The 22,522-nt window shown below is 44.5% G+C and overlaps 1 protein-coding gene across 5 annotated transcripts in view; it reads right to left on the bottom strand.

Moving 5' to 3' along the window:
- The window catches only part of TOM1L2 (target of myb1 like 2 membrane trafficking protein), a 57,659-nt gene that overhangs the window by 16,262 nt on the left and 18,875 nt on the right, over nucleotides 1-22,522 (bottom strand). For all 5 annotated transcript variants that reach the window (XM_065850415.2, XM_065850416.2, XM_071815322.1 and 2 more), the window contains exons 2-12: nucleotides 21,281-21,365; nucleotides 20,528-20,606; nucleotides 18,752-18,901; nucleotides 14,289-14,423; nucleotides 13,154-13,312; nucleotides 12,276-12,392; nucleotides 9,517-9,650; nucleotides 7,052-7,100; nucleotides 5,862-5,985; nucleotides 4,666-4,783; nucleotides 2,670-2,745 (exon numbers count right to left, since the gene is read on the bottom strand). In XM_065850415.2, the coding sequence (XP_065706487.2) occupies nucleotides 2,670-2,745; nucleotides 4,666-4,783; nucleotides 5,862-5,985; nucleotides 7,052-7,100; nucleotides 9,517-9,650; nucleotides 12,276-12,392; nucleotides 13,154-13,312; nucleotides 14,289-14,423; nucleotides 18,752-18,901; nucleotides 20,528-20,606; nucleotides 21,281-21,365 (1,226 nt within the window). The remainder of the gene's footprint in view (nucleotides 1-2,669; nucleotides 2,746-4,665; nucleotides 4,784-5,861; nucleotides 5,986-7,051; nucleotides 7,101-9,516; nucleotides 9,651-12,275; nucleotides 12,393-13,153; nucleotides 13,313-14,288; nucleotides 14,424-18,751; nucleotides 18,902-20,527; nucleotides 20,607-21,280; nucleotides 21,366-22,522) is intronic.

Here is a 22,522-nt window from a genome sequence, read left to right as displayed (position 1 = left end):
TGCAGCACACCCGACTTACCTCCTGGATCTCGGCAGACAGCCTCTGCCTCGAACTCTAAGGGTACGACATACGACGGCTCTAATGATGGCGTGGAGCGGGAGGGTGAGTCACCGTGGTTTGCTGCAGTGTTCTGGCAGCCTTTCAAACTGCCCCTCTCCAGAACGGCAGAGGTTAAGCGGATCGCTGATGCATCCAGTTCCCTCCGTGCGGGCTGCAGGCTGCACCGCACAGCAACGCAAAACTCTCAGGAAGCCTCTTAAGGCTTCTTGACCTTCAGCATCTCCCCCCCAAGGCAGGGGCTGGATGCAGAATCCTCTCTGGCTCTGCAGGGGTTTGTTGGGGACGGGCAGAGCACGGTGGTTCCAGCCCACTGTCCCTGGTGTGTTTATGTACCTCGATCCAGACACCCAAATCCATGGGATACCTCTCCTGTCCCCATGACCACAGAGAACAGAGAATTGGCTGTCGTCTTTTATGTCTCTTTAGGGCACTTGTGTTGAAAAAGAGGGAAATCACTCCAACTTCATCTACTATCTGTGTAACACTAGAGAGCTGTTTCTTGGACACCTCTCCTCCCAGTTGTGGTCATGCAACAACTCTGTGGCAACAAAAGCAATTCCCAACATGGAAAAGCAATATTAAGAAAACAGTGTATTTTTAGTTCATCTTGTTTCCAGCTGCTAAATCATATTAAAGGACAGTTAATGCCGCATGATCAGCCGTCTCTCTATAGACCGTTCTGAGAACGGCTACATTAGAAACATTGGATGTGCTGAATTTTACCACCGGACAACTGTGCTGGAACAAGATGTGTGTGAAGAATGCGTTGCGTAGCTTTTGGCTCCTCCCTAGAGCTGTTCTTAAATTAGCTCTCTACCCAAATTAACGCATGCCTTTCATTTACGGAGCACTGCCAGTTTTTTCCTACACATGCTGGGGCTGGTAACTTTAGGAGAGTTTAATTTTTATTTCCTTTAAGAAGAGACACCCACAAGCCTCACAACACTTGACAAAAAGTGGTGGTTACCGAAAGACTGCATTTCAAAACAAGCTATTCTGATTACATGACACAGTCATCAGGACCTTTGAGAAGAGGCTGAAAGTCTCTACAACATCTCAGAGCCCAAAGTCCCACAACCCATAAAGCGTTTGCTCAAAAAAAACTTTGACCGTCAGATTAGCCTGAACACAGCCCTTTGAACTGACAACACTTCGGGCAGAGCAGCCGCTATGCTGGTGTGAATGACACGTCGCACCGGTGCCTCAAGCAGAATTGGCTGAGAACAAAAGTGTTAATAAATAAGGACATGACCCTGTGGCTACCAAGGGAATGCAGCCCCCTCGCCCAGGAGCGAAATGCAAGCCCCTTGCGTTTCGTTAGCCAGGAACAAAGAGCAGAATCTCAAATCCTTTCGCAACTCCTGTCAATAACACAGCGGTACTGGGGGCTTGGGCTGTCACGCTGGCTTCAGGAATTCCTCTCTCCTGCCCTCAACGCACTCCTGCCCTGCCTCCCCTGCTTCCCCGTTTCCCTCAGTACTGCTGGCATGGGTTTTTGTGGGCTGACCTGGGTTATAAATGACTCTCCTTGCGGGAGGAGGGGTCTGGGAACAAGCAGATAGATTCGTGGGGCGGGGGATGCTCCATCAGAAATCACCGCTGAAGCCCAGCTCCCCCTGAGCTGTGGCCCAGGCAGGTGGGCAGCTGTGACCTGACCCCAGCTGGCTCCAAACACAAATTCTCCCTGGCTCAGAGCACAAGCTGCCAGGCATGCCAGCTGCCCCGAGCGCTCCCCTTTCCACTTACGAAGGAACCGGGGGGGGGGGATCAGCCAAGGCTTGGGGGGGCAATTCTCCATGGAGGGAGGCATCTGCCTGCTGCACTGGCTCTGCCGTGCTCCCTAGTGGTAAACACACACTGAAACCAGACCAGGAAAAGGCTCTGATCTTGCTCCGTCATCCTAAAACTCACACACAGCTGAGTACGAAAGAGCAGGACAGTTTTAAAAAGTGGAAGGGTTTGAGGGATGATGTGAAAAGTCTTTTTGCTTCTGCCTTCACCAAGGTGTGAGAACAAAGCTGGCCAAGCTCGCTCTCTCAAACACGATTCTAGTGCCAGCTGCTGTGAGGTGACAGCGCTGGGGCTCTTCTGCCCACACGAGAGAGCAGGAGCCTGCCCTGGGACACAACAGACTGCACGCAAGGGCAGTTATGGTGAGGCACGCGAAGCATTCAAAGTCTACGTAATTTCTCTCTGTAACTTGCTCGAGTATCTGTGGACTCAGAGCAAAACCTGGTAGATACAGACTGCAACAACTTCGGAAAGCAAAAACGAACTAAACACATGCACACCAGTGTTCACAAGACATTCCCCACACTTAATCTTTTCAGCAGTGATTCCAGCCAAAGATCTAGACCCCCCCAGGCAAGCTGCAACAACACAGGAGAATTTACCCACTACGATTTTGAAGTCTTTTAGGCCGGCGTGCCAAGTAGCAGCTCTTTAGAGATCATTACTGAGCACGTACTTGCTCCCAGATACCAATTTCAAAATACTCAGTACTAGCACGTGGCTGGAATACAGAATGAGAAGTCTCGGTCAAGGCAGCTGCCTGCAGCTTGGATTCCAAGCAGGGTTTCAGATAACAAAACACAGAGCAACGACCTACCCCTCCTGTGTTCTGTTTCCGAACATCCAGGGCAGACGCTAGTCCTTTGACAGCCTGTGGATCCTCATACGTCACACTGAAAGAAAGGAACAAACCACAGAACTCAAAGGAAGTCCAGCAGTCACCCACGCAGAACGCCCTCGCTACTCTGATTTATGCCTCTGGAAATCAGAAAGCACGTTCTTTTTCTTAACAAGACTTCAAGTATACTAAGTGCATTCCAAGAAGAGGAGTGTGCTCTGCATAAAGACCGTCCATCAGTTTCTGTAAGCATGTTGAAGCAAAAAGAGTAAGACTGGCATTATAGAAGGTAGGCAAATAGGTTATGAGGCGCTATAAGCGTGTCCAAGAGCCAGCAGGGGACTATGAAAAGAGGCCTGATTGCAGATTATGTTTTGCAAAGCTTTGAAGATGACATTTGGAAGCCTGAACTCGATGCGCACATGGGGGGAGGCAGAGGGAGACTTGAAGGCAGATGAAACGTAACTAAGCAACTACAGAGAAGCACACAGAGAAATGCACTATTTACAGAGGTTGGATTTTTTAAAAAGCTTCTTAAATTGCTATGCAAAAGGGACATGTAGCAGTCAAGTGACAGAGGCAACAGCATTGTTTCTCAGAGAACAGTGGTGAACCATGAGGAGCAGCAGCTGCCAACACCTGCTGGTAAATCACCCCCGGGAGGACTGCATGTCCGAGCAGGAGCAGCACGTTCCCCTCCAGCATCCCCGCTTCTCCCAGGCCCTCACACAGTGCCCAGCGGCTCAAACCCACACACCACAGCCAGTCACATCGTCCCTGCCTCACCGCTGCTCTGTCTGTACAGCGTACAACCCAAGGAAGATGCAGCAATCCTCCCGTGTGAAATCACGGCCTGCTGCGTGCTCCCTGTTCCATCAGCTCGCAGGAGATAGAGAAGCAGTGTGGGAAGACCAGTTTCATGCTTCATTTAGCACGCGAGACAGAGGGACCTCCATCAGATCTCTCTGCAATGCATCTCCTTTCTGACTATACACCAGGGCTCTCAGCCTGAAATCTCCAGCGGTCTCTATGGCAGAGGACATCTCAACACCAACACTACAGCTGAGGTGGCACCGATAGCTATATCGATAACTGCAAATTTAAGATCCTAATAGATTTGCTGGCTCAAGTTTTCCAGGGCTGGTAAATTTTTGATAATCTGCTAAAGTCCAAGCTAAGCTATTTAACAACATTTCTTTGTTTGAGACAACATATTTATGATATCTTGACTGCTGGTAGCCACTACATCTGCTAGAATCTGAAACCAGAAGTAGGCAAAAAATAATATAAGAAAGAAAAATACCTCAGTATGTCTTTTACTGAATCATGCTTGACAGGGATCAAAGGCTTTCTTAATAAGTGCATCCATTTATTTTACATTAACATAATTTGACCTGTTAAATGCCCTTGAAAGTGCCAGGTTTGCAGTCTAGAGATGCAAACCCTGTGCATACAAACAAATTAGGGGCAGCATGGCAGCCAGGCAAGCTACATTGCCTCGACAGACTGCGAGAGTCACGCTCTCTCTTTGGCCCAGCAGTCAAACTGGATGATAGTTCTGTTTCCAAGCCCTTGATGACAGTAATTCATTCACCCAAGTATGTCCATAACCTTCAGGTGAGGGAGCCCTGTGCTCCTGTATCCCAAGCACTGGCCGGGTGGATGGGATGACGAGCCTTTATGAGAGGAAGCATCTGCAGAAGTAAAGGCAAGTTCATTTCCAAGTTTCCAGTGAGCTCATTAACTAAGACAGTCTATAACATTACTCAGCCAGTCTGCTCTGCCCAGCAGCAGGGACTTCTCCACTTGCTCATGCTAATAAAGACCAACAGGACATGGATTGGATTAAAAGCACAAAAGCACACACCAAAACTACTTTTTTAGTCTGGAGTGAAGTCAAGAAGCTTCAGATTTATGCCCATAGAAAACAGCAATGATGTGACTCAAACAGCACTAAAGACAAACTCCAACTTACTTCTTTCGCTGCTCAGCCAGGGAGCTGCCTCTCGTCTGTGCAAACATGTCGAAGTCATCCCGAGGATTACAGTGCTGTAGAGAGCTGAGGGTGCCACTCACGCTGTTTGTACCCAGGTCTGCAACCAGAGGCAAAAAGAATGAACCAGTGAAACAGCAAACCATATACAACCATGACTGTGTATTATAGAGAAAGTCATTAACAATAAGGACTGTTACAGAGATCATCCAGTGAATAGTTGCAACACTGAGCGCAGTTCTGTCCAGAAGAGGCTGGAGGCTGCTAATCATGCATTTCTTAAAAGACAAACGTAGAGATTGTCTGGAAGCACCGCACCGTAAGAACTCCTCATTGAGAAGCCAGCATTTGGGAACTGGTGTGCACCTGCTGCTGATCTCATCCTGAGATAGTTACCGTTCATTAACATGGTCCAAAATTTCAGGCATGGATGCCAGTCTTCTCCACAATGCTATCTTTCAGCTATCGACTATGAAACCAGCAGTTTCAAATCAAGTGATATGATATTGGTGCAGTGCTGAAAGAGGTGGAGAACCGTCAGTCAAATCAAGCGATCCTATCCAGCAATCTTTGGTTTCATTTAATGTAAAACACCTAACAGCTGCACAAAACTTTTTGTCCAAAGATTTCAAATATTCTTTGTAGAAGGGGAATCAAGAACATTCATCAGACTGATTTAATGAAGAGGTAAACCTAAGCAGAAACAAAAGTAGTAGTACAAATTTTATCGTGGGCAAGAATCAGCACATTTTCCTTCACTTTCCCTTTTAGTTAATAAATCCCTCCCTTGGTGCCAGGCTGGTTCCCAAATACAGATTGCTACAGTGCAGGGGAGTGGGAAAGCCTTCCTAATCCTCTACACCACGTACCCAAACCTTCTGAAGATTACAGGGCAACATTCATCAGGTAACGGAGAACCCAAGGGAACAGAAACGCCCTGACCCACAAGTGAGAAATGGCTCCTTGTAAATCCCAACAGCCCATGGCGATAAGGGCTGGCACGGGGTGTTCAGGTTGGTCGCAGGGAGCTCAGCAAATGCTCAGACTTGCTCCCACAACCATACACCTGGATTGCCTTGCAGCCCCTGCGTGCTGTTTGAGACCCACAGACTGGTTAGGCTTGAAAAAGTCCGTGCGTTGCAGCCTCATGTTCATCACTATTTAGACTGGGAACTCACCAAGCCCTGCGAGCTGTGACGAAAGTGAAGACGGGGCCGCTGAGTTCCCAACCATCGGGCTCACGACAGCTGGAGAGCCAGGACCCAAATCTATTAAGTTATCTTCTGTCACCTCGTTCAGTACCTGTTGTGACACAAGAAACACAGCAAGTTACACATGCCAGAGATTTCTTCTTGCAGTGCAACATCAAACACCAAAAAATAATGGGTGCTTCTTAAAATGATCTCTCTTGCATAGTGCCAAATGGAGCAGCCTCCTGGACGCTATGGTGATGGGTGCAGAATAAAAAGGGTCATTCACCAAAAAACCCCTCAGTTTGACTGCTCAGCACAGCAGGAAACTCTCCTGGAGGTCAGCTACATCTCTTCAGATTCAGCTAACGAGTCTGTGGTCTCCACCTCTTTTAGCACTGGACCAACATTGGATTTAAGTCAAACTGAACTTTCTACCATCTTCCACATTAGGTATAAACTGTTTTCAGGAACGAAAGTTCTTTGTTGTGACTAAAGTTACGATGTGCTGAAGTTTGCAGTAGAAGTGGCAATCAAACAGGTAAACAGAGGAAACGGTTAGAACAACGCAGAATAGAAAATGTAATAGTGCCATGTGTGAATTAATCATGAACTCAGACACTGAACACTATAAAACAACTATAAAATAGTTTGAACTGAAAGGCTAATTAGAACTGTAAATCTTCAGCTTAGAAAAGGGCTGCTGAAAAAGGAGATGAGAAAGGTTCCTAAAATTGTGAGTGGCATGGAGAAAATGAACCTGAACAGTTGTATTGTAAGACACGGTGGAGAAGAATTAGGTGGAGCAAATAAAAATCATCAAATGACTTGATCAAATGTAAACAAAATATTTATTATATATAAATACCTACATAAATATGTAAAAATGTGTAGTAAAATTGTGCAACTCACTGCTTAAGGACACTGTGAATGCCCCAAAAGCAATCAAAAAAGTTAATAGAGGAAAGAAATCCATCAGGGATTGTAAACAAAGATATTTCAGTGTAATGTCTTCCTGCGCTAGAAGTTGTCACTCGATGTTTGCCACATAATTACAATCTTTTCCTGGTATCCAGAATCAGCCACAGGGCTGAACACGTAAAAGGTCTGATACTAGTGATAGTAATATGGCTAAACACAGTGCAGCTACTCATATAACAATTGAATCAGGTACTTACTCCATTGCTGGCATTTTGTGTAGAACGTCCCGATCTGTATCGTTCAAATCTGTTCAGAAAACAAAACAACATGAACTATCAAAGCCTCCAATTGACAGTGAAAAACCTGAGTACAGAATAAAGCTGCAACACGCTTGCCACTGAACTTAGTTTTTGTTGGTTCAAGAGGGAACCCTGAAAACTTGAACTCCAAGCCAGGACAAAGGGAGGATAGTTGCAGAAGCTGCTTTTTTGGCAAATGTGGATATTAAGTTGACTAATTTGATCTTGCAGCACACACAGGTCTGAAAAACACCGTAGGATTTGTCTTTGTGGTTTTGTTTACCATTAAGTGCCTTGTGATAGACTATTCTGTTAGCCAAGGGCCAGGAGGAACAGCAGCAAGATTGATGCTCCCAGCTAAATCAGCCGAGCACCGCAGCAAGTTTTACTCACACTTAACAGCTCCCTCTTGCTGCAATCCACGTAAATTCGGAGCCACATCCATGCAAGCGCAGCCCTACCCAGGCAGATTCATTTCTTATAACGTTGTGGGTCAGCTCAAAGATCCTCAGCCCCTGTGTTCAAACAGGTTGGGTCTTTCCAAGAACAGAAAGTAATGATAAAAATCTTTATACTTCTTAGGGAGAGAAGTCTGGTTGGTTAAAATCTGGTCTCTTCTCTACTCCTTCCCCAACCAGCTGTGCACCTGGGGTCGCAAACCTAAACCCAGCCTGAATGAACTCAAAAAATCAGGGAAAATGCCTCCTCCAAAGGCCTGTCTGAAGCCAGCCCGATCTCCTTCCTTAGCAGGAAAAGCAGCGTGATTCCTCTGAGGTTTGAATTTTTCCTCATTTAAAAGTAGTTTCAAATGTAACCTCTCTTTTCAGTAAAAAACAATCCATAATATTAATATAAACCTGTGACTTTTCTCCCAGATGGACAAAATGCAACAGGGAATCTCAAGCAAATTAAAGTGTTTTCTTAATGTAACAGAGGAAAATGCAGACTTAAAAGGTAGCAAAACCAAATTCAGGCCCCAAATTCAATTTTAGGGAACTGTGGGTGTTTGTTATTACTGGAAATCCAGCTCCCTTAGCTGGAAACCCAAGACACCTCCCACCTCATATTTCTCACCAAAAGGCTTATGAACCACACATCCGTTTACATCCAAAGCTTCACAGTGAAGGCCAGAGCTGCTGCTTGAGTCTCTGACAGAGGTCGGTACCCGGCCCAAAAATCAGCGTGATGGATGTGGAGCTTTTGGAATAGCAGAGGAGGAACTGGAATTTATTGAAACCCTCAGACCAGCGCAGTTATTCTACCATGAATAGCTTGGAAACATCACTCAGCTCACCTTTCAGTGTATAATGACTACGAATGCATTAGCACCAGCCAGCAAAGTCGCAGATGGAGGAAAATAGAAAAAATATTAAGGGTGACCTGACTAAGTCTTCGTGACAGCTACACTCTGCCACTTGTAGAATCGTGCTCATGCATGAAACACATACCATTCCACATAAAAAGCCAGCATTTGTCTCAAAGTTTGCCCCAATCTCCTCTGAACGACTAAATCAAAGACAAAAATCGAGGCCACTGAGTCTTCTTTCCAGCCTTTGCTGTGACAGCACAGATTCACAGATCTAGAGTCTAATTTATTTTTAAAGGCTTGAGAAACAAAGCCCCGTGCTAAGAGCAAGGAACAAAGGGTACTCTTTAGTGCCTCACTCCCCAGGCCTGTCATTAAGGGGAAGATTAAACTTTCCCAAGGCTGCCGTATCACGTGTCACCTCCTGCAGCAGATGTGGCTGACAGCGCCTTTGTCTAACGTGTCGAAAGTCCTATGACCCAAGTCCCACCCCGGGGATGATTCCCGCAGATCAACTCTTCCAAACCTCAGCTCTGTGCACGACAGGCTTTTGTCCAAGATTAAGTGTTACTTAAAAACAAAACCTTTATATGCAGGAAGGTTCCACCCACCTCAGCCAGCTCCCCTTGCACCAGCACTGGAACTAGAAAGCTCAGAGATGAGAACACAGAGAGAGCTCACGGGAGCCTCCCTAAGCCAGGAAGCAGCACAAGCATTTAGGCAGAGCCCAAGCTGGAAAGTAGAACTAGAGATTGTGGTTGTGCTGTTTTCAGTCCCAAGTTCTGTACAGCCCCACACAACAGGGACTTGCAGGCTCAAGTCTCTGCTAGCTCAGAGTTTTGCACAAGGTTGTCCTGCTTTTTACAGATATGGTCCACAAAAATTCTATGGTTAGGTCAATAAAAATTAAATCATAGTATTAAAGGAAACAACTGAAACAGGAATGTTACCATAAAAGACCATAAAAGGATCTTATAAACGCTTTCTGTGGTTTGGTTCTCTGCATTTTGTTATATTAGACCATTGGCCCAAATGGCCAACTCTTGTCAACTGACCTATTCTACACTTCAGTGGAAACCCAGAACGAATGTAAATATTGACGGAACAGGTGCCCCACCTTTCGTATCGGAGGAAGACGTTATTTAAATCATCATTCACATGCAGCAGTTCCTCTGTGACTTCTTCATTGGACACTCGTGAGATAAGCTCCACAATTCTCTGCTGCATAGCTCTGCAGGTTCGGTTCAGTTCCTAGGAGGAATGCATTGTGCACACACATTCTGGTAAGCAGATAGCAATAAGGAGATTTAGTTGAGCTCTGTTTGCAGCCAAATGTATCCCCCGGCTGAGAAACACTAAGACAAGTCTATCTTTGCATGATTAAATGTCACCCAAAAGCACATCTAATCAAACATGCCCTTCAAGAGACGATGGCATAAAACCTTGAGAGCCTATTTACAATTCAACATCCTGATTCTTCTTTAACTCTGAGCACTTCAGAAAATAAATATCTGCATTTTAGTCACCTGCTTTAAGAATAAAACAGGTTAACACAACAGCTTTCCAGAAGAGAGTTTTCAAGGGAAATTCAATCTGCTCTTTTTGGCAATATCATCCTTAAAAACTAAAAGATGCACATGGTGGAACAAGTCGGGTAAAAAGGTTCATCAGGGCTATGAGAAGTAACCAAGTGTGTGCTAGGAAGAGAGGTGTTGCGGACATGGAACGACCCAACTATTGAGAACTTGAGTGTGGACACAAAACACGGAGCAGGAACATGAAGAGATGAGCACCTTACACACCCCAGTACTGAACTACACACAGAAATGTGCCCTTCAACTGAGCACGGCCACAGGCAAGAGGCTGCAAAAAGGCAGAGGGGAGTTTCAGAAGAAAAATGTAAAGAATATAGAGTAAAGGCATTTATTTTAGAGATCTCTCATGCCAAGAAATCTAGGTTTGAGTTTGCCTAAATCAGGAGTTCTCATCCTTCCAGGGTATCTCTTCCAGCACCAGTTACTTAGCAGAATTCTTTACTCCCAAAAGGCCTCAAGACCAAAGGTCAAAGCTGGTATGTCGAGGAGGAACTACAAGCAGAAACGTGACATATGGCACGTCGCCACCGCTTAGGCCCACGGTTTTACTTCAATAAGCACTGACATTTCAACTAAAGCGTGTCCCTCTGTCATCTTCCACCCCCCCAGCTCCACTTCACAGCAAAAATTCAGCACTAAACAAGGACGACTTGTTGGTACACAACCTTCAGGATGAAAGCAAAAATGTGTTTGTTTTCCTTGCTTGCTCTGACATCCTAAGCTCTGGATAAATTTCACCCAGTGCAATCCAGCTGCCTTAACAGCTTGAGGAATGTGTTCTCCAATGTCAGGTTTGATCCCATCACTTTAGAAGCAGATTGTGACATTTCAGAGGTTTGTTTGCTGCCTTTCCGAGAGGGCTGACAGTACCTATCTATTCTGCTCAGAGCTGGCTCTCCAGCAAGCTGTTTACATTTGAGTGTTGGAGAAAATGTCAGGAATTATTTAAGGAGGAGGGCTATATAAACCTCAAAGCAAGGAGCCCTTGCACGCAGCACCCGGCTCACAGCTTCCAAAAGACCAACCATCTTTTGTGATCAAAACCGGGTTCTTCCCCAGCCCTGTGATTCAGATTTAGGATGCGTCAGTCAAAGAAGGGAACCAGTTGGAATAAAGAATCGTTGCTGTCACTCCATTTTATGATCAAATTCTTCCACCTTAAAGCTGTGCTGTAAGGTTACGCTGTCAAGATGTTGGTAGTTGTTTCGCTGTTTTGGTTTGTCGTAGTTTCCTGGAAGCTGCTTTTGTTTTGAGCAGTCCGGCCCAAATGGGCAGTAACTGAAAGGCTCTTTATTGCAAAGCCTCTCATCAGCTGCCACGATGGCTCGGAGACAAACACGCAATACCGCTGCCTGGGAGAGACCAGTTTTTGGATGGATTTCAAACTCTGATGTACCACAGAGAGCAATTCCCTGCCTTTCTCCACACGCACTGCTGTGGGAGCCCATCCTCCCTGCTGGAGGATCAAACAGAAGCCTATTTCTGAAGCTATGGAAAGGCAAACACCATGTCACAGCACACGACACCAGCAGCAGCTGGAATGTGAGATCGCAGTATTCCTCATCTGGGTTGCACGTGGTGCTGTGTTGCTTTATTCAGCCAAAAGGCCACCCCACTACCACTGGCCTAGGGAAGCCTGAGACGTGAGTCCAGCTTACGCCATTTTCCCTCTTGAGATAATAAATGCTGCATCAAATCAAGACTTTCCAGCAAAGAAATCCCTTCTGATTACCCTTCAGAGAGCATGAAACTTTGCCTTAAGACACTACCTTCAGGAGAAGCTACAGAACAGCTTCTGGAAGCTCATATCTAAGATTTCAGGTAGCAGAGGATCCACAGACCCTTGGAAATATTTAGTCCAGCTGGAAACACCGACTGTTTTTTTTCCTACACAGTGCCTGGGAATGTTTTAACACTGGTGAGTGATGATGGAGGGTGTAAAAGCAGCAGAAATGCTCAGAGCTTACAGAACCTGTGACAGTTCTAAGCTGCTTTGTGGTAAAGGAGAACTTATACTCAACACAGAGAAAATTTCCAACTACACAAAGAAGAAAGCACTGGAACAAGTTTCAGGGGAAGTTAGGAAATCCGTGTCACTGGAAGCTTTAACAAACGAAGAACAGCAAGTGATGAGACTAACCAGGGTCAAGCACAGCCCACAGTCATCATGTAAACCAAGCAAACCAATGAACTGAACTACAACAACCACCACCACCACCACCCTGCCAGAGACACTCCAGCACAGAAAGAATCAGAATCATATTTGCTAGGGAACTGTTACCTGGAGTAACTCAAGGTCTGAGGAATCCTCTTGTCCAGGTACCATTTCTGTCAGCATTTCAGACATCACTTTTGTATTCCCACGAACAATATCCAGTTCACTGCGCAGCCGGGCAATCTAAATGGGGGGGAAAAGACAGCAAAATCCTGCATAATCTTGTGGTTTAAGCAGATCATTTTCAAGAACTGACTTTGTGACACCTCTGGTTCTGTCTGACTTGATATCTGAGGCTCCACACATTCTAGCAGAGGAACAAAAAATGTAAAGATAAAAAGCTTGCCCAGGAGAGAATTGTAGAAAAGCAAGAGAAAAATAAAACAATCTTGGAGAACCACTCACTATCATCACAAATCCAGATGTGCTGCGCTTGTATGGAAGAGAACTGAAAACAGGAGCTAAAAGCAGACCTTGGTACAGCTTGCACACCTCACTCAAGTGTGGGGAAAGATGTACAAATTTTGAGCAGGATCTTTGGCTCTGAAGTAGTTTTGCAGAGAGAAAAGAAGATCCTATATTACAGCATTCGCAAGGGTCTTACAGATGTAGACAACTCCCTGTTAGAAAGACTTTCTGCATCTGCAAGACATTCTATGCCTTTAAAGAAGGAGGTTTAATGAGAATAACTGCTAACCCACCGCACAGCCACTGAGGGGACTGTATACCAGACTGTGACGTTTAGTAACTGCTGCCATTAGGAGGCCATACATACAAATCAAAAGCTCAGATTTTACAGTGTAATAGGAGGAAAGATTGCTAAGTACAACCAGATCTACGACGCAACCAAAGTCAAAAGGCTTAAAATGAAAGTTCCTCTGCAAATTGGTTTCTAATTTGATCTGCTGAAAGAGTCTCACTCAGAAGGATCATTATCCCAATACCTGTTCTGAATTAGCAGTGATGGGACCAATCACATTGAGAGCCGGGGCCTGAGGAGCAGAATACGCCGTTGGAGAAGACGAAGAATAAGAACCGGTGCTCATCCTTTGCTGAGGCTGTGAATTATGCATATTTGCTGCAGGATCAACTTCAGGAACGCTCTGCCACATCGGAAAGACAGGAGTTCAAAAGCTGAATTATGACGGCACTTGCTTTGTCAGCAACCTCAGGCCAAATACGTTCAAATATAGAACATAATTGCACCTTGTGGAAAAGGCCAGTGTGGTTGTGAGAACGGACTGGCAGGCCAGCCCATAAACAGAGAGCTGCAACAAAAACACAGGCCCATATTTTTTGACCCAACCCACATTCATTTAAGTTAATTTAGCTTTACAAGAAAAGTGGGAAGCAAAATAAAAACAAGAGCCAAAGATAAGTAATTATAAATTATTTTAAATTAGGAATTAAATTGCAGGCTTACAAAAAAAAAGTGATACATAGATACTGAATTTAATTAATCATGACACAAGTATTGTAATCTTTCAGTCCTTGATCACTTGCATTTCCCACTTCAAAGATTCATTAACTTCAGTTTTCAGAGTGAATAATCAGAACACCTGTGATCATTAAGTTACTTCCTAGCAGCAGTTCTGTCAACTTTCCAGACAGAACTTTTCAGAGATGCAAAGATCATGTGCTACCGTGGGATCAGTGAGACATTCAGACACTGTTCGCCTTTAAAAGACAAGCAGGCCTTGGTTCAGGGTTATCACCAACAGAAACAACCACACTTTGGAGCAAAAGAAGTAAATCTCAATCATATATCCTGCTGGATTCTCTCTGAACAAATTAATTGCATTGTCTGTTGGGTTTTTTTTGGTACAAGTAGACAAACCTCCTCCAAACTCTCTTCTCAGATTGATGTTTGACTCAAGGGAGGAGATACCATTAGCTTATCAGTCTGTCAAATGCACCTGGATTATGCTTCTCCTACATGCCCTTTCACTATGAAAAAAGTCTTTCCAGGAGTGAGAAAATGAGCCCAATTCAGAGAAACAGGAAGGGAAAGAAAAGTAATTACCCAGTTATTTAGACATCTTGGGAAAACAACCCTGGGACTGCAATGCTGCATCTTACCCTCTGTGGTGTGTGTATCGGAGACAGAGCATCAAGATCCGCCATGGGAAACTCTATGCCTTTCCTCTTGAGTTCTTCATAAATATGCACTACTCCAGTTAAATCAGGGCTACTTCGAAAGGCATCAGCCCAAGCCTGGAAAACACAAGGGATTATCCATAAATCTTCCAAACCGAGTTCCTGCTCCACCCTGACCACAGAGACTGACTACAAAAGCTTTCATGGATTTCAGCTTCAAAGGGAAACTGTAATCATCAGACCTGGTCTAAAAGATCCTGTCGTAATAAAAGACGGTCACGTCCACATTTTACTCAAACATAAAATAGAGAGGAACCCAGGGCACAGGAGCGATGTTTGACCCCTGACATCATCCGAATCTGTAAATGCAAATGAAATCCTCTTCCAATCTCCGCTGCTCAGCAGTGATTGCACGCTGATCTCTTCTTGTATACGGCCAACGACCCACCAGAAAAAGTCTGTGTGAAAGATTAAATTGATCTAAGTAAAATTCATGAAATCATACAACAATCTTAGGTGATTTACTTTGTGAAACGTCCTCGCTTGTTGCCAAAGGAAACACACAGCTGTCAGGTTTTCTTCAGCATTTGGACCAAACTTAAATGGAAAAAAGGTAGTTTCTGAGGTTCTTATATTGTGAAACATGCAGTCCCCTGAGCAGCTGAACTAATGAAGCCTGGGCTCTTACCGAGCACATCCAACACTCAGACACCCCGGTGTGTCAGAAAGAACGAGTTTAAAAGGCGAATTTCCCACAGCCTGAACACTCATAATATCTCTCCCGCATGAATTCTCCGGTGTCTAAAAAGGCCTCAATTCACACTGGAGCTTTTCCTTCAGCGGGAGTACTAAGTGTTTCTCTTCACCAGCCTCCTGGACTCATGAAGTTGCTGGGAGCATAATAGCTTGAAAGCCTCTACCCCCTTTCACTTTTGCTGGAAATTAGCCAAGTATTAAAAATTTGGGGGAAGGAAAAATTGAAATATTATAACACAATAAAAAATGAAGCACTACACAAACCCCCACAAAGGTGAGGCAGAGAATCAGTGTGGTGGATCCAGAATTACTGCGAGACGTGTGTGTGCTCTGAACTTAATTAATTTAGTCATAGTTCTTCGACTATTTTTACTTTAAAAGCTGTTTTTAACCACTTTTTATTTGAGAGGAGAGAAATCAAAGACAGCAAAAGAAGACATGAAACTATTTTAATATTTAACTTACACTCCTATTCTGTTCAGTTCTAAGAAAGAGCATTTCCTGTCCTCTATGCCCAGGAGCCAATCCATTATCAGTTGCAAGCTACCAATTCTGAGTTTGCTTCTCAGCTGTGTTAAGAGTAAATTAACTGCATCAACTGTTCTGATGCAGAGCAAGTCCAAACAGCCCGATTTGAGCCAGAGAAAACAGCTCCGACTGCAAAGAGCCGTTCTGATTCCTTGGAACTGACCTTCCGCACCATCCCTAATTCTGACTGAGGTACTGACTGCACAAGTAACTTTACTCTTGCATTTTATCTGCATTTCCAATTTACACGAGAAGTCAGCTGAATGATGCTTCCACATAATGGTGTTCCCTACTTGAAGCCCATTTGCAAGTAGGAGTGAAAAATGTTAGGCAAGGGATGCTCTATTTAATAATAAATCAAAGAAACTTAGAGGTGAAAATATGCTGCGTTGCTGCCCCCAACTTTTAATGAGGCTTGTGTGTCCGGGAGGATGTACTAATGCATCCTCCCTGTCACAGGCTTCCTATAGATTTTGTTGTAGGCACTAATGACAGTGAACTCACCTCATTTGCACTCTACCTTTTTAATATATTCTCTCTTCTGCAACTCTCTTCCCTGGAGAAAGGAGACACTTTCATTTGCATTCTTCTTCTAGCTGCATTATCTCCATTAGTGTGTCACTCCGAGGTCACAGGCAGGACTGGGTGCTATTGTCCTAAGTGCTGCCTACACACATCGTAAGACAATCCCCGTCCTAGACAGCTTACAAATCAACCGGGCAAAAGTAATATTAGCTCTGTTGTACAGATAAGGAGCTACACACAGAGCTAAGAAGACTTGCCCATTCTCCAAACAAGTGTATGACAGAGGTGAGATGGAATTCAGATCTTTTAAGACCTTGGGCCAGACTATCAAAAGTAGATACTTAAGGATGTTGCTGTATAAATCCCATTTGGCACCTCAGTGTGCCCAAACTGGTTAATTAAATACCATTGCAAATCACGGAATTGACCATCACAAGGCAGTTTTTCCAGCGGCAGACACTTTTTGAACACACGGACCCTCAAATCAATTTGCTGTGCCACTAATATGCTCCCCTGGTTTCACCTCTGACGACAGTGCTGGGCAGCAAGGTGGGATGAACTCCGAGGTGATAGGGAAGCTCTTACCAGAGGCACAGCAATAAGGAACATTTCCAAGGCCTTTTAGCAAGGTGAAGAAGGATAAGCAATAAGTAAAACATGCTAATTCACATGCACTGAGAAATAGGTTTTAGAAAGTGAAACACAAGATGCCCAACATTTCAAAACAGTAAAGTCTCTAGATAAGAAATGGGATTGCAGCTTTATCTGCTCTTGGTACAGAAAGGCCCAGGAGTACAGGAGCTGTATGGCTGAAGACATATGCCATTTGTACAGCTTTTTTCCATGCTGCCAGGCCTATGCTATTAATCCTCTCATTTCTGCTCTTATTAATTCCTGATACCAAATTGTAAAAAGCCTGTGGAAGGGGATAAATGTAATGTTAGTGGGGCAGAGCTGAGTTCAGTCCCCTGGAATGGAGTTAATTCCAACTGCAGGGAGCTCTAAAGAGCAAATTCTAAGCTAAGCAAAGTGGTCGTGACGTATGGGATATTTTGGGTGAGCGTGTCCATAGGGCAGCTGAGATGAGTGACTGAAATCACTTTTCCAAACTTGTCAGGCAATCTGGAGAACCAAGTCCTGCACCACCTCCAGCCAAGAGACACCAACAGCACCCACCCACAGGCAACTTCCAGCATTCTCAGGCTTTTTATACCAAAAGGCATTTAGCACCCAGAGTGAGGCTTTTAGCTCTAGTGCACTAAGTCGGCTCAGATAAAGCTCTGCTTAATACACTGAGGCAATGACTGTGGCTTTTTGCTTATGCTACAAATGCTTCCACCTTAGTTGCATTGATGACTGGGAATACACTTAAATGCAGGACCCAGTGTAATCAATACCCTCGAAAACACGTTAGCAAAGCAAACAGTATGGAAACACACACCATTGCTCTTTCTGGGACAGTATTTAACCTCATCTCCCCGCCACCAGCATTCCCACCAAAGCAGGCAGACCCCCAAGGGCTCAGCCAGATGCACAAGAATTGCTTTTAATAATTTCATTAATTTTATGCTATTTTTTTTAAAAAAAAAGCCTTGAGATCAGAGACAAGAAATAAAGGGAGCCTACAGACCCCAATGCAACACTCACCTAATTCCCCCACCCAGCCTATCTCCTGTTTGGAAATTGCTCATTTACATTGTCATGCTCTAATGATGGTCTCCTACCCGTGTATCCAAATAACAAATAAACCAGCAGAAATTCAACTGCATACTTTGCCACAAAAATCAGAAGTATATTTCAAAAACTATGCTGTGCATTTGTAAGTACCTTCCCACAAGAAGCACTGCAGCAGGTTTATATCATTTTAAATACGCAGCGTCTTTTAGTCTCTGGTGTATGTGATAGGCCATAGGAGCCTAGTGATAAAGCTTCCTATAATTGTCAAATTTCCTCCGGGCAGGCACCAGTGTTTCCTCATGTGTTGCTAATGGCTTGTGGAATTAACGTGGCTGTTTATTGTTGTGCTGCACAGAAGGAGAAGTGGCAGCCGGGCCTGTGGCTGAACGTCCTCACTGCAGGCAAGGATCTGACAGAGCACTTGTACTGCACAATAACCAGAGAAAAAACACCAAAAACATCTTAACTCCTAAATGCTCATTTACTTTTCTATAATCATCTTCAAAAGGAATTCAGAAAGCTTTCTAAGGGAGGGAAACGGCTCCATTTTACGGTCAGGAAAACAGGCACAGAAAAGTAAGTGTTCTGCAACTGCTAGCAAAAGCGCGATCCTCGGCAATTCCCTGGCCACAGATGACAAGCCTGTCACAGAAGCAGGTCTCCAGCTTCTAGATGTGACTGTTCAATTGCAAAGCCATCCATTTATCTTTTATTAAGTCCTCTTGCTTTGGTGTACAGTGGTACCTCTTTAACTAGAATCCAGACATTTCTCCCTGGATAAAATATCTATGCATGTGCATGCTTGCTCCTCCCTGCCAATCTGGATATATTGTTTGTTTTTACATATAAAAAACTAGCCACATTTTTAATAATGACAGCATGTTTAGCGATGCGTAGCACTGAAGCAGACAGTCCTTATTTCAGGCAGCGACATATGGAAGCAGAGACAAGCTGTGTACCTGAATTAGCGCTAGTACTTTATCCTGCACAATAGTGGGGGGATTATTCTTGGGTGAGATGATTTTCACCAGAACACCATCTATGAAGTCACGGTTCGCCACTAAGACATGAAAGCGATGGCCACAGTTCTTCACGCAGGTCTCCAACACCTACACACACACACACAAAAAAACCCATTAATTGTTGAAGCAAAGCTTAATCACACACACAGCACCTATGTGGTTGGGTTCCAATTTTGTTTTTGATTTTAAAACTTTTGATGGGAGAGAGAGAACACAGAGGAGAAATTGCACTTTTACCCTTCATCCTTTTCTTCCCTCACTTTATAAAAAGCTTCATTTTCTACACATACATTTAGATGTACTCACCCACCATTAACATACTGGGCACTTTTGTAATCTACCTTTGCCTGTTTTCAAGGCAAAGAAATATAAAGTTTCTTCCTCTTTAAAGCAGAACTTCCCAACCTGTGCAGCTGAACAGCTGAGTACACAGCATCACATCGAGAGCAGGTAAGACACAGTGAGATACTACCTGATATTATCTGTCACAGTGAGATATTATCATGCTGTGACACTCCACCAGCTTCTAGGTGCCTGGAACACAGCTGGACCCGGTTGCTCTGAGCCATAAGCCATGTTTCAGAGTTGGGAATTCAGGTGAATGATCTTCACTCATTCAAAACACTCCCTTGTGAATGCTCTGACGGGTTATACTTTGACACATTTTCCCCCTGCAACCTCGCTAGAGGCACCTTCCACTTGCCATTCAACTGCCACGGAAGAACAGCTGTTGATTTTTCTCTGAAGAACATGATTAGCATGGAGATAAATCCAAAACGTCACTTCTCCTTACAGCCATGCCTAATAACCACTGCGACTCTGTATCTGAGGAGTCTGTAATTACTCTCCTACTTCAGCTACTTTCATCAGCCCTGATGACACAGACTCATTCCTGATGAATTTCACTCTTTCCTGCACAATGGATAATCTCATGGTTTGGTCTTCAGTGATCTGTCAAAATGACAATCCAGGATGGGAAATGGCAAGAAGACAGAAAGTACAGTCACGCTTTGTCAGGGAGATGCAGCAAGAGCTGTGTGAAAGAATCGTACAGATCGCCTCCCCACAGCGGTGTAACTCCATCTCGTTACCGCTGCTCATTCCTCAGACCGCGCACTCAGGAGCGCCGCATTGCCCAGGAAAGCCCTAAAGTCATCGCAGGAAAGGTCACTGCCAAATTATCTCCCACCTTAGCAGTGCTGCCTAAACGCACAGAATATAATTTACACTTTATTGAGTGAAATTAGATCAGCATAAATTAATGCGAGCCTCCTACAGAGATCCGTTCACATGGGAAATTGTGCATCAGCTACTTATGAAGCTGAAAATAAGGCAAGTTCATCATCCTCTCTTGCAGATAAGCCCAGAGCTGTTGTCTCAGAGTGCAAAAACAGGACACAAGGAGCTGAGAGTACAAGGGAAAGACCCAAAGGCTACACAGACCCATTTGGGCCACTTTAACTTTCCTCAGTCAGTACTTGGGATAAAAAAGAGCCCAGAAAAAAGCAGAAATCAAATGAGTCAGAAAAACGCTATGCAAAGCTTCCAGTAACTCTGCCCAAGGAAGCGAGGAGGCAACTGGAGAGAAGAAAAGGGCAGAGCAGTGGCTATTAAAGCAAATAGTGTGTACATTCAAGTGAGTGCCAGGAAAGGGAAAATGACAAAAGAAAAGGGTTCTGCCCTTTTGAGGCATTCCAGCCTGCCCCCACTCACCGTCAGCGCCAGCATGACCTCTCTGTAATTTTTGTTTCCATTCAGCCTCTTCTTCAGCGCTCGAATGGCATCCTTTGGGCTGAAGGAGAAACATACCATTTTTAAAAAACATCTTTTCACATACCATATACTGTGGGAAAAGGAATCAGTTACTGTTTCCAGCTGGACATGAGCATGTGTGTTAACTTCAGACAACTAGACTACAACCAAACTAGGGTCATGTAGAATTATGCAAGAAGACAAGATATCATAGTCAAGTCAAGGCCAGAGCAGTGCCTGAAGCCTCCCAAAAGGCAGGATGGTGATCAAGCAGGAAAGATTGGCAGTCGCTCAGAAAAAGGCCCAAAGCATCAAACCAGCAACCAGTTCTCCTGCAAACTGCGAGCAGTGCAGCTTTTCTGATGCCGAAGCAGATGTATCGGAGAAGCTCTCTATTCAAATGGCTGCAATTCATAGCATTGCAGCACTGAAAAGAGACACACGCGCTGAAGACAAGAACCCCAGACGTACAAACTCAGTACCCTCTCCAATAACACATTTTTCATGCCAGCCTTCCCAAGCAACCAACCACAGAAAGTGCTGCATCATACAGTAGTTTTCTGAAATGTCTAAGGAGCAGGAAAACTCATATGCAAACTGCATTCAAACTGTGAGCATCTTTCCCCAGACTCACTGCACCTCCTCACATGCCGAGTATGGCTGGATGAAAATTGTGTTCCTGAACCTTCCAAAGTCTGCTGAAATAGCACGTACCCTTCTTCTGTCTCGTTGATAATGTCACAGATCTCCATGTTAAGTGTCCAGTCTTCACTCTGCAGAGAGCCATCTGTGGCCTTTTCTGGAAAGTAAAAAACAATACAATAAATCTTTTCATGCTTACTGATTAGTTACTATACTTCAGCCCATCTTCAGTGATTCTGAGCTGAAACCATCCAGTAAAAGAAAGACAAAAATAAAAGTCCCACCTTTCCCCACAGACTCTAAGCAATGTCAAATCTTCCCTCCTGATTTTAGGGACCAGCACAGGGGCTTCCAGACAGAATCAATTATCCCTCAAGCTCAGCACCTTCAGCCCACATAGACAGGCTGTTCTTCAAAGACTCCTGAATTCCTGGGGGAGCAGGAAAATGTCAGCTAATTCCCATTTAAACTTCTCAGATGCTGCACTGTTGGCAAGTTATGAGGTAGGAAAATCTCCCCAAAATCAACAAGACCTCCTCCCTCTTTTAGTAGTTGGACACAGAATTTGCAGAATTTCGGTGTGAAAAGAACCACCAGCATGTGAAAACATTCAGTACATGACCATCCAGGTCACGATATCATTCACAGGTACCTGTTTTTGCCTGGGACTCTTATTTGTGTAACGTGGTCCCTCAATATCTGCTTTTCAGGGGCTGGGTGCTGCTCCCCCGGCCCATGCTGTGTCCCCATGGTCCATGCCGGGGTACGTACACATCCCCTATGCACAATTCGCCTTCCTTCCCACTCCTGAATGCTCCCTCACTATGTGTGACATAGGACTCAATCCTACAGGATGGTGACCTATAGCACTGTGACAGTGGCAGATGCCAACTGGCAGCTTAATTTATACACGTCTGCAAGAGCAGCATAACCAGAACTACAAGTAATCCATTGACAAGAACTATTTCCTCCGTGGCATTTCCTCCTAAATCAGTATAGTTCTGCCTAGTGGTGCCTAAAACATCCCTGGAATTGTTCGCCCTTCTCACTTGCAGCACTCAGACCCCATCTCCGTTTCGCTGCTGTTGAGGTGAACATTAAGTCTGTCCCCGGAGAGACCTAAAAAAGGGACCTTCAAAGCCAAACACGACCTTCTCCACTAAATTAGTCCAGGTTTTTCTACAGATCCCTGGCATACGCTGTTGGAAAGTAAATAGGGTAAACAAAAGCATTTTTTAAATGCGAAATAAACCAAGAAAAAAAAGAAAACTTCTAAAATTTTAAAGCAGAAACAAAACCACAGGTACCATCTTC

Source organism: Patagioenas fasciata, chromosome 15, assembly GCF_037038585.1.
Source record: "Patagioenas fasciata isolate bPatFas1 chromosome 15, bPatFas1.hap1, whole genome shotgun sequence".
Taxonomy (NCBI): domain Eukaryota; kingdom Metazoa; phylum Chordata; class Aves; order Columbiformes; family Columbidae; genus Patagioenas; species Patagioenas fasciata.
This window is presented reverse-complemented; position numbering and strand designations above follow the sequence as displayed.